At 34.5% G+C, this 13,034-nt stretch overlaps 1 protein-coding gene and 1 pseudogene across 3 annotated transcripts in view; both read right to left on the minus strand.

Annotated features, from left to right (window-relative positions):
* Positions 1–13,034, minus strand: part of CUNH14orf39 (chromosome unknown C14orf39 homolog) — a 58,760-nt gene that overhangs the window by 10,772 nt on the left and 34,954 nt on the right. For all 3 annotated transcript variants that reach the window (XM_045070162.1, XM_045070156.1, XM_045070160.1), the window contains exons 14-15: positions 5,127–5,188; positions 3,644–3,819 (exon numbers count right to left, since the gene is read on the minus strand). In XM_045070162.1, the coding sequence (XP_044926097.1) occupies positions 3,644–3,819; positions 5,127–5,188 (238 nt within the window). The remainder of the gene's footprint in view (positions 1–3,643; positions 3,820–5,126; positions 5,189–13,034) is intronic.
* LOC106005904 lies at positions 1,209–2,546 on the minus strand (annotated as a pseudogene).

The following is a 13,034-nucleotide window of genomic DNA, read 5'->3' on the forward strand; positions in this document are numbered from 1 at the left end:
AGTTCTTAAAGTGACAAACCTCTTGAGAAAAAGATAGTTTGAGGTAGATAACAATGTTAAAGTAGATCAGTTATGGAATAATGAATTCCAACTGAGAATATACTGTCTGGCTCAATCTAGATATTTCCACTGTCATTAATTTACTTATTCCTCACAGGAAACCTATGAAATAAGTGCTATTATTACCACCTCCATTTTACAGAAGAAAATTTTGAAGCATAGAAAGGTTAAATGACTTTCTCCAAGAAATGGAAGTGCCAGAGTTGGGATTTGAGTTCAGCAATCCAGATTCAAATTCCCAGCTCTTAACTTTCAGGCTATGTCTCCAAGATCTTGAAAGACAATTACAAGATTTTAGTATTGATGAGGAGTCAGTCATTACATACTGTTGCATAAGGAAGTTAAACTATAAAATGATTTGGGAACAATAATTAGAGAAGAGAGTGGCTAAATGAATTCTGGAGGCAGAGCTGCCTGTATTTTTTTTCTTCTGAACATCCATGTCTTGGCTTTAATATTGTGCATATTGGCCTCTGTGGCACTACAAGTAAACATGAAAATAGTTCCCATTTCCATGCACAGGTATTCAGCTATAACACCATTTAAAATTAGTGTGAATGACCTGGACCCCTGACACAAATATTATATGTTAAGAAAGAAGAAATATCAATAGCCAAAAATAGATAGATAAATAAAATTAGTATGGACAAAGAAAGTTTGCAATAGTTAATATTCATTTGATAACTACAAATAAATGAATATTAAATCAAGCAAGAAATAGGCTATGTTCAATATGTTCTAGGTGTCAGGGTATAATAATCAATGTTATTTAAAACTTAATTTCTTTTTTTCTTTAAAGGGACATCTCTTCTGTAGGTGGGTGCTCAAATGAAAACGGAAGAATGCTTTCTTTGACCATAGGAACAAAATTCAGACACAAGAGAGTGCTTATCTCCTCCTCTGAAAGAATACATTTGCTCATTATCTCCCTCTCCAGGCATCACCTCCCATATTCTTAATGAAAATGCTTACAATTACCAACCCCAAAATTCTATCTTCAAGGGTAAGTTATAAATTTTTAAAAAAGAGTGTTTCATTATATTTAAAAAGTCAAATTCCAGCACACTAATGCTAAAAATGACTTAAATTTCTTAGCATCCACGTAATGTATTTCCATGAATTTTCTATTATGTGCAGAATTATCTTCCTTAAGAAGTAAAATGAAGTTTGAATAATACAGTTTGTGGTGTGGTGACATTAGCAACTGCCAGTTCTTGCCCATCAATGGGTCCCAATTCTTTCAATGTCTTGGAGAGATTTGGCCTTGTTCATTCTTCAATAGAGGTTACTGACTGTGAGTAAAGTGTTCTACTTTTTCCCTCTAAAGTGGCTGTGATGGCTGGAGATTTCATCTGTAGAAAAGCACTATTGGTTAAATAATCTAAAACCACCTGGAGTTTAGTGGTTGGAGAACGCTGGATATTTTAAGGAAGCTGGCTATATAAGCTGGGCAGTTTTCCTTTCTTTCTGTTTCAAATGTATATGTGTACAGTCCATCTACATCATTGAATACCAAGTATTAAGAGGAATATATGCACTTGTGGCTATTTTAAAAACCTCAGTGGCACACACAGCTGAAATGACATCTGTAGAAGCTACTTCAGGAATGACTTGTTTTACTACTCCTTGAGTGAATCTCTAGGTAATACCCTTAATATTATATTGTCCTGCTCTCTTGACGGACTTTTGGAAAATCCACTGAATATGATCAAGATCATCTCCATCTAATGGAACTCCTTCTCTAAAAGCTGCTCCTTAGGCCACTACAGGATCCTTACATACTCAATACATTGTTCTGGTAGCCTGGGCATAGACTCAAAGGTGTACATGGGATCTGTGGAATCTGTGGAAGATACAGTTCTAGTGCACATTCAATACAAGCAGTAATTCCAGGCAAAATCACCCAGGCATTTCCTTTAAAACCTTCTGTCCCTCCATCTATCCAAAGGACAATGGAGCTTAGGTCTTATACACCATCTTCATAATTTAGGAGAGATATCAACATGCCATTAAATCCATCTTCTGGCCATGACAGAGTCCAGTCCACTTATAATTATATGATATTGTTGATAAAAAAACGTCATTAAAATCCTGAAATCTTGTTGAAATATGGAACTACACTGCAATTAGGAACTCTGTCATTTAGAAATTCTGCAGCAATTTAGCCTTAGGTCTTCCAACATCTTAAGGCCAATATAAAAACTGCCTATTTAGACTGAAAACATCTATAGTGTCCATGTCTATAACATAAATCTGTCTAAACCCAGACAACGCCAGATTTTTCAGGAGCTCACATCCTAAGCTTCCAGTCCAATGACCAGAACTTTACAAGTATCTAAAAAAAAACGAGAAATTCAGTGCTCAGTTTGAAATCAGGGTGTGTGAAGGGTCCAGATCACTCGAGGAACTTCTTTTTGGTTGCAGCGACCTTCCCAGTGTCTAGTGTCCCCACACCCAGAAACAACAGCCATTTTCTCAGCCAGCAGCTCCTCTATTCTTGTCTTTGTCTCTGGCTCTTCACCAGCATGTTCTCCTGAGCTGCCTGCATTTGAATCTCAACTCTATTACTGACAAGTTGTATCACCTGGGAGTCTGTTTCCTCTTCTATAAAATAAGAATAATAATGTATTTATATCTCATAAAGTTGGGAATATTAAATGAGCAATACTTTTAAAGGGTTTAGACAGTTTATGCTTTTGACAGATAGGACAAAAATCTGAAGATCTTTCCATAACTGTCTCCACTGACCATCAATGAGCCACTTAACTTTACAGATCAGTTTTCTCATCCGTAAGTGGAGGTTTATGGCAAACATATGCTTTTACAGTTCTCATATTTGATGGTGAATTCCACTTTGAATATACTGTGTGTGAATCAACAGCATAACTTTACTATATAAAACTGATTAGCAATTTAAAATACAGAAATAGAACATGGATGAGAGAGTTCTGAAGTGGAATCAGTTTTAAAAGAATCTTTCATTTTGTAGTTTAAAAAGGGATTAAACTAAACAAAAAGGTTAAATGCAACCTTTTCTCTTAGCTGTAAACAACAAATCTGTTGTTACCCAAGTTAAATAATCATGTTAAGAGATATTATTGCCTACACCAAAGTTATGTAATAGATGGCAATTCTTGCTTTAGACACTACAACATAAGGAAAAATGACAGCTGGAACATTATTCAATGATGTCCACAATTTACAATACATGATAATAACTTTTTAACTTGACATTTAATATTTTTCATATACTTTTTATCCTTTAGAAAATCTTAAATGTATACTATTGCACTGGATAAGTACTCATAATCTATATCCACTTCAGCTGAATGCTGTAGGAAAAATGGGGAAGAGGTTATATGAAACAAGAATGGCAGAATGTTAATAATTGTTTAAAGAGGGCAATAAGTACATGGAGGTTCATTACACTAGTCTCTCTCCTTTGTGTATTTGAAATACTCCATAATAAAACCTTTTTAAAAGTTACAGGTACTAGACATTTTACTATTCTTATCAATTATTTATAAAATATTGGCTCAACATATATAGATTCTTTAATAATAGTTATTAATTAAAATCCTACATTTCAAAGGGGGGGGTTTTAGGGAATAATTTCTCCAAAGGTTCAGGTGTTTTCACAGCTTCAGGCGTTTTTAAAAATAAAGGAATTTCAGAAGTTTGTAGAAAGTTCTCAGCCCTTTCTTCTACTTCATCACTATTATTTTCTATTGGCTTCTCAAAATGTTCTGCACATATAACCTGCAAATTCAAAATAATAAAAAACTATAAAAATGAATGTTATTTTTTAAAAATGTTATTACATTAACAAATTCACATGTAAAAATGTGTGAGGAAAAAACACCATATTAATCAATGATGTTATATGTCATAAACATAAGTAAAATAAGAATAATTGATGAAAGAGATACCAAAATATAATTGTGTAAAATATGGAAAAAAAGTTTTCAATTTTCTGATTTCTCTTTTCTTCCCAGCTCCACCTCCCTTACCTCTACCTAAAAAAGGAAATGATAGCCAGAACATACTCAAATTGATGAAGAAAAATGGTTAAGGATGTTTTTTAAAATTCTACATCATGCACTGTCTCATGAATTGTCTATGATATACAGGAAGGGAAAAGTGATTTACTTCCAAGCAATCTTATTCTCATTGGTGTGTTCTTTGCACATTTTGTCCTTATAAATTCACTACTTTCCTGCAAAGGTTGAAAATGTGAATACTAATTTTCCCTTATATCATTTTGTGGGGTAGGACTATGATTCCTGAAATATGTTTGCTATAATAAACCCTATTTCAGAAACAATTTGGGTCTGTCTACCAAAAAAATTTTAAATGTTCTTTTTACCTGCTCTTTTTTTTTTTTAAGGTTTTATTTATTTATTTGACAGACAGAGATCACAAGTAGGCAGAGAGGTAGGCAAAGAGAGCAGTGGGGGGGGGGGGACGCAGGCTCCCCGCAGAGCAGAGAGTCCAATGTGGGGCTCGATTCCAGGACCCTGGGATCATAAACTGAGCTGAAGGCAGAGGCCTTAACCCACTGAGCCACCCAGGCACCCCTTTACCTGCTCTTCTTGAGAAGAATTCTACTGTGTCATTTATCTTGCTTTAACCCTTAGCAGCTAACTTAGTAAAGCCAATAAACATTGTCTACATCTATCATTAATGTTTTCCACTATTAAAAAATATTTTGGAAAATACTTTTGTGGCAAACACCAGTCTTGAACTGCTTTAGAAAGTCATTCAATTTTACCAAACAAAATTGTTTTCTTCAGTTGTGATATAAATATATATGTATATATACATATACATATGATCAATTATTAACAACAACTCTGTGTATTTTCATGTAAACTTTTTGTGGCTTCATTTTTTAAATCTAGAACTCCTCTAAGGAACAGAAGCTTTAACATCACAGGAACTTGATTACTAACCTAAAACACCTAGACCTCACATATATAATCATCACTAATCTGAAATTAAAGTGGAAACAGCATTTTAAATTGGAATATTTTGCTTAGAAATCACAAATCAAATATTTGACTTACTTGTGAAGTACATTTTGATTCTCTCAATTGTCTTACTGTCCCTTTATCTTCACTCTCAGCATCTGTTTGTTACAGGAGAACAAACTAGTTTTTCTTTTGGCAATTTAATTGTAAAGAAAACATATAAACAGTAAGAAAGTGAATATTTAACTGTTTTTGACCTACAAAAATAGGTTTCATATAGTTTAACCCAATCCACACAGATAAGAGAATAAAACCCATGTGAACAGTTTAAAAGAAAATTATAGAGAATACCCATGTAACCATCACACAAGTAAAGAAACAGAACATCATACATACTCCAAATGTCCACATATTCCTCATATTGTCCTCCTCAGAGGTGTTGACTATCCTGAATTTCCTTGATTTGCTTTCTATAGTTTTATCACCTAAGTAATTCAGTTATTTTTCCTGTCTTAAAATGTTATATGATAAAATGGTAATATAAGTGTTGTCTTGCTTTTTTTATTCAGCATATGCTCGTGAAACTCATCTGTATTGTGTCATATAGACATAATTTGCTTACTTGTATTGATTTAAGTATTCCATTGTACAAACAACATAATATATCCATCTGTTCTACTAGTAAACAGGCATTTGGGTGTTTCTACTTTGAGACTATTACAAACAGTGATCTTTACATATACACTTGTATGTATGTACTTGTATTTCTCCAGGTATATACCTAGGAGGGTGATTACGAGGTAAAGAGTACATATATATCTTTCATTTTACCAAATTTTAAACTATTTTCCAAAGTTTATTTCCAAACTATTTATCAATTTTTGTTGTGGTACCTAGCCATCCCAACTTACCTTAGGAACTCATTCAGTTTCACCAGACAAAACCATTAGCTTTAATTATAATTTATATATAGTCTCAATATACAGTCATTTATAAATGCGTTACTCCAATAGTTATGAGAGTCCTTATTGTTCTATATTCTCAATACTTACCACTGTCAGACTTTCTGAATCTGCTAATCTGTTGGATGTGTAATAGCTCACTGTGGCTTTTTCAGTTTCCTAATTTGCTGAGCATCTTTTCATATGTTTATTTACCATATGAGTTGCTCTATTTGAAGTGCCTACTTGCACATTTTGCACATATTTCTAATTGGGTTGTCTGACTTATTCTTCTTGGTTTGTAGAAATTCTTTATATATTTTTGGAAACTGGTCCTTTGACAGTTTTATGTGTTAAAAATATATCCTATTGTCTTCGTTTCTTTTTATTTTTTTTTAAGATTTTTATTTATTTGAGAGAGATAAAGAGAGCACAAGAGTAGGCAGAGTGGCAGGCAGAGGAAGAGCAAGAAGGAGACTCCCCACTAAGCAGGGAACCTAACATGGAACTTGATCCCAAGACTGAGATCATGACCTGAGCTGAAGGCAGACACTTAAACGACTGAGTCATTTGGGCTCCCCTTCCATTCTCTTTATGTCTTTTGATGAACAGAAATTCTTAAGTTTAGTATAGCCAAATTTATCAAACTTTTTGATTGGGCATTTTAATTCTTATTTAAGAAATTCTTTCCTACCTTGAATAGACCTTTTTAATTTGATCATCTGAAAGATTTTGTCTTTTGCAGTTAAGTCACAACTATTATTTTCATCACATATTAACTTCCTCAAAAGACGGGCTTGGATATTGTTGAAAAGAGTCCTTTTTTCTTCTAAGATAATTACATGCTTTTTTGGGTATGAAGCCTTACTATATATGCTGAACAGCAGCTAGACTATGCCAGACATATGCATTTCCCCACATATCTCTATTAGGGGTGCACTGTTCCTAGAGATCAGCTTTCTTCTCTTGTCTAACACTCCGTCAGCTTAGTATATATAGAAAATTATAAACAGGTGGAACAAATCATCTGTGCAGTTAAGATAGAATTCTTTCTTCCAAAAGACAGCATGAAGAAAACTCATCTACATGTAATAAGCACATTATGTTGGTTGACTATTATACTGAGAGAGAGAAACAGATGCATAGTTTATTCTAAGACCATTCTGAGTATACATACATTTACAGAATTTTTCTACTGCCAAAATGAGCCAGTTTTTTAGTTTTTATTTGAACTCCAGTTAGTTAACACAGTGTAGTATTAGTTTCAGGTGAGCAATTTAGTGACTCAAAACTTAAAACACCTGGTGCTCATCACAAGTACACTCCTTAATTCTCACCACCTATTTAACCCACTCCCAACCTCCTTCTCTTCTCATCCATCAGTTTGCTCTCTATAGTTAAGAGTCTGCTTTTTGGTTTGCCTCTTTTTCCCCTCCATGACTGTTTGTTCTGTTTCTTAAATTTCACATACAGGTGAAATCATATGGTATTTTTCTTTCTTTGATTTATTTCACTTAGCATAATACTCTCTAGAGTTCCATCCAGGTTGTTGCAAATGGCAAGATTTCATTCTTTTTTATGACTAATACTGCATTACGCGCACGCACGCGCGCGCGCGCGCGCACACACACACACACACACACACACACCGCACATCTTCATCCATTCATCAATCAACGGACGTTTGAGCTCTTTCCATAATTTGACTATTGTTGATACTGCTGCTACAACATCAGGGCACATGTGCCCCTTCAAATCAGAATTTTTGTATCCTTTGGGTCAATACCTAGTTAGTAATGCAATTGCTGGATCACAGAATAGTTCTATTTTTAACTTTTTAAGGAACCTTCACACTGTTTTCCACAGTGGCTACACCAGTTTGCATTCCTATCAACAGTGTAAGAAGGTTTCCCTTTCTCCACATCTTCACCAAAACCTGTTGTTTCCTGTATTGTTAATTTTAGCCATTCTGACAGGTGTGAGATGATATCCTGTTGTACTTTTATTTGTATTTCCCTGATGATGAGTGATGTTGAGCATCTTTTCATGTGCCTGTATGTCTTCTTTGGAAAAATATCTATTCATGTCTTCTATTTTTTAATTGGATTGTTTTGGGGGTGTTGAGTCTTATGAGTTCTTTACATATTTTATATATTAACCCTTTATCAGATACGTCAGTTGCAAATAACTTCTCTCACTGCATAGGTTGCCTTTCAGTTTTGTTGACTGTTGCCTTGGCTGTGCAGAAAATTTATTTTGATGAAATCCCAACAGTTTATTTTTGCTTTTATTTCCTGTGCCTCAAGAGGTGTATCTAGTAAGAAATTGCTATGGCTGATGTCAAAGAGGTTACTGCCTGTGTTTTCCTCTAGGATTTTAATGGTTTCCTGTCTTACATTTAGGTCTTTCATCAATTTTGAATTTATTTTTATGTATGGTGTAAGAAAATAGTCCAATTTCATTCTTTTGCATATGATTGTCCAGTATTCTCAACATCATTTCTTGAACAGACTGTTTCCTTTCCATTGAATGGTCTTTCCTACCTTGTCAAGATTAGTTGACCATATAGTTGTGGGTCCATTTCTAGATTTCCTGTGCTGTTCCATTGATCTATGTCTCTGTTTTTGTGCCAGTACCATACCATCTTTATCACTACAGCGTTGTAATATATATAACTTACATCTGGAATTGTGATGCCTCCAGCTTTGCTTTTTAAGGTTGCTTTGGCTATTCAGTCTCTTTGTGGTTCCATAAAAATTTCTGTTTATTCTAACTCTGTGAAAAATGATGGTAGTATTTTCATAGGGATTGCATCGTATGTGTAGATTACTTTGGGTAACACAGATATTTTAACAGTATTTGTTCTTCTAATACATGAGCATGGAATGTTTCTCCATTTCTTCGTGTCATCTTCAATTTCTTTTATCAGTGTTTTATAATTTTCAGAGTATGGGTCTTTCATCTCTTTGGTTAGGTTTATTCCTGGGTATCTTGTGGGTTTTGATGCAATTGTAAATGGGATTTATTCCTTAATTTCTTTCTGCTGCTTTATTATTGGCATATAGAAATGAAACAGATTTCTGTATATTAACTTTGTATCTTGCAACTTTACTGAATTCATGTTGCCAGTTCTAGCAGTTTTTGGTGAAGTATTTGAGGTTTTCTCTATATAGTGTAATATCATCTACAAATAGATTAAGTTTTACTTCTTCCCTGCTGATTTGCCTGCCTTTTATTTCTTTTTGTTGTCTGACTGCTGTGGCAAGGATTTGCAGTATTATGTTGGATAAAAGTGGTAAGAGTGAACATCCCTATCTTGTTCCTGATCATAAAGGAAAAGATCTGTTTTTCCCCACCGAGGATGATTTCAATCGTGGGTTTTTTGTATATGGACTTTATTCTGTTGAGGAATGCTCCCTCTAAACCTAATTTATTGAGGGTTTTTTATCATGAATGGATGTTGTACTTTGTTAAATGCTTTTTCTCCATCTACTGAAAGGATCATATGGTTCTTATCCTTTCTTTTATTAATGTGATGTGTCATGTTGATTGATTTGTGAATACTGAAACAACCTTATTCCTATCGGGAATAAATCCCACTTGATAGTGGTGAGCAGTTCTTTCAATGTACTGCTGGATTTGGTTTGTTCATATTTTGTGGAGAATTTTTGCATCCGTGTTCATTAGGGATATTGGCCTGTAGGTTTTTTTGTTATTGTTTTAGTCTTTATCTGGTTTTGGCATCAGAGTAATGTTGGCCTCATAAAATAAATGTGGAAGTTCTCCTTCCTTTTCTATTTTTGGAATAGTTTGAGAATAGGTATTAACTCTTCTTTAAATGTTTGGTAAAATTTGCCTGTGAAGCCACCTGGCCCTGGATTTTGTTTGCTGGGAGATTTTTTATTACTGATTCAATAGAATGAGACATTTTTAAAACTTCAAAATAAAAGGCTATAATCCACATCATAAAGACAAGAAAAAGTGAAGACTTTTATATAGCCTAATATATATATAGTGGAATAACTGTTATTCATTATTGGATTACTAATATGTATGTATATGTACATATGAGATATCTTATATTACACACTGTATTATATATATTATATATGCACATGTACATATACAAATATATATTTACATACACACAGAGTTTTTTTCAAGAGTATGATACCCTTAAAATCTTCCAACAGCTAGTTGGTCTAAGAAAATAAACTCATATATATATATCTCCAGTAACATTTCTACACTTTTATTCAAAGAAAATAATCCAAACAGTAAAAGATTTATGTAAAAGAATATAGTAGCCTAACCTAGAAACAATAAAATATTTAATATTTTGAAGAAGAATGGCTAAATAATTAAAATAATTCAATATTTTGAGATAATGGCTAAATGAATTATAGCATATCCTTCCATGGCATATGATACAGTCATTAAAAATAAAATCTATTTAATGGCATAGAAAAATATCCTAAACAGTATATCAAATGGAAAGAAAAGTTTACAAAATGAGATATAGTATGTTTCAAATTTGGGAGAGAAAATAAAGAACACACATTTACATAGGAAAGAAAGACAAGAACATATACCAGTATGCATGGTGCCAGTTATACCTGGGTGATGGTATCTTTGTTTCTTTTGTATTTTTCCCTGTTTTCCAAATCTTTTACAATGAACTGATGATATATTTTATATTGAGTGAAAAATGCTTTTAAAAACCAGGCATGCACAGTCAATCAAAGATGTGAACAATCTTTCTGCATGTGGCTGTCCAATTTTCCCAGCACCATTTATTGAAAAGGCTGTCTTTTTTCCATTGGACATTCTTTCCTGCTTTGTCGAAGATTAGTTGACCATAGATTTGAGGGTCTATTTCTGGGCTCTCTATTCTGTTCCATTGATCTATGTGTCTGTTTTTGTGCCAGTACCATGCTGTCTTGATGATGACAGCTTTGTAATAGAGCCTGAAGTCCGGAATTGTGATGCCACCAACGTTGGCTTTCTTTTTCAATATCCCTTTGGCTATTCGAGGTCTTTTCTGGTTCCATATAAATTTTAGCATTATTTGTTCCATTTCTTTGAAAAAGATGGATGGTACTTTGATAGGAATTGCATTAAATGTGTAGATTGCTTTAGGTAGCATAGACATTTTCACAATATTTATTCTTCCAATCCAGGAGCATGGAACATTTTTCCATTTCTTTGTGTCTTCCTCAATTTCTTTCATGAGTACTTTATAGTTTTCTGAGTATAGATTCTGTGTCTCTTTGGTTAGGTTTATTCCTAGGTATCTTATGGTTTTGGATGCAATTGTAAATGGGATTGACTCCTTAATATCTCTTTCTTCTGTCTTGCTGTTGGTGTAGAGAAATGCAACTGATTTCTGTGCATTGATTTTATATCCTGACACTTTACTGAATTCCTGTATAAGTTCTAGCAGTTTTGGAGTGGAGTCTTTTGGGTTTTCCACATATAGTATCATATCATCTGCGAAGAGTGATAATTTGACTTCTTCTTTGCCGATTTGGATGCCTTTAATTTCCTTTTGTTGTCTGATTGCTGAGGCTAGGACCTCTAGTACGATGTTGAATAGCAGTGGTGATAACGGACATCCCTGCCGTGTTCCTGACCTTAGCGGAAAAGCTTTCAGTTTTTCTCCATTGAGAATGATATTTGCGGTGGGTTTTTCATAGATGGCTTTGATGATATTGAGGTATGTGCCCTCTATCCCTACACTTTGAAGAGTTTTGATCAGGAAGGGATGTTTTACTTTGTCAAATGCTTTTTCAGCATCTATTGAGAGTATCACATGGCACAAAAATAGACTCAAAATGGATGAAGGACCTCAATGTACGAAAGGAATCCATCAAAATCCTTGAGGAGAACACGGGCAGCAACCTCTTCGACCTCTGCCGCAGCAACATCTTCCTAGGAACAACGCAAAAGGCAAGGGAAGCAAGGGAAAAAATGAACTACTGGGATTTCATCAAGATCAAAAGCTTTTGCACAGCAAAGGAAACCGTTAACAAAATCAAAAGACAACTGACAGAATGGGAGAAGATATTTGCAAACGACATATCAGATAAAGGACTAGTGTCCAGAATCTATAAAGAACTTAGCAAACTCAACACCCAAAGAACAAATAATCCAATCAAGAAATGGGCAGAGGACATGAACAGACATTTCTGCAAAGAAGACATCCAGATGGCCAACAGACACATGAAAAAGTGCTCCATATCACTCGGCATCAGGGAAATACAAATCAAAACCACAATGAGATATCACCTCACACCAGTCAGAATGGCTAAAATCAACAAGTCAGGAAATGACAGATGCTGGCGAGGATGCGGAGAAAGGGGAACCCTCCTACACTGTTGGTGGGAATGCAAGCTGGTGCAGCCACTCTGGAAAACAGCATGGAGGTTCCTCAAAATGTTGAAAATAGAACTGCCCTATGACCCAGCAATTGCACTATTGGGTATTTACCCTAAAGATACAAATGTAGTGATCCAAAGGGGCACATGCACCCGAATGTTTATAGCAGCAATGTCCACAATAGCCAAACTATGGAAAGAACCTAGATGTCCATCAACAGATGAATGGATCAAGAAGATGTGGTATATATACACAATGGAATACTATGCAGCCATCAAAAGAAATGAAATCTTGCCATTTGCAACAACATGGATGGAACTAGAGCGTATCATGCTTAGCGAAATAAGTCAAGCAGAGAAAGACAACTATCATATGATCTCCCTGATATGAGGAAGTGGTGATGCAACATGGAGGCTTAAGTGGGTAGAAGAAGAATAAATGAAACAAGATGGGATTGGGAGGGAGACAAACCATAAGTGACTCTTAATCTCACAAAACAAACTGAGGGTTGCTGGGGGGAGGGGGGTTGGGAGAAGGGGGTGGGATTATGGACATTGGGGAGGGTATGTGATTTGGTGAGTGCTGTGAAGTGTGTAAACCTGGTGATTCACAGACCTGTACCCCTGGGGATAAAAATATATGTTTATAAAAAATAAAAAATTAAAAAAAAAATACAAGTGTATTT

The sequence above is a fragment of the Mustela putorius genome, unplaced genomic scaffold (assembly GCF_011764305.1).
Source record: "Mustela putorius furo isolate JIRA1106 unplaced genomic scaffold, ASM1176430v1.1 tig00000129_pilon_pilon_pilon, whole genome shotgun sequence".
NCBI lineage: Eukaryota > Metazoa > Chordata > Mammalia > Carnivora > Mustelidae > Mustela > Mustela putorius.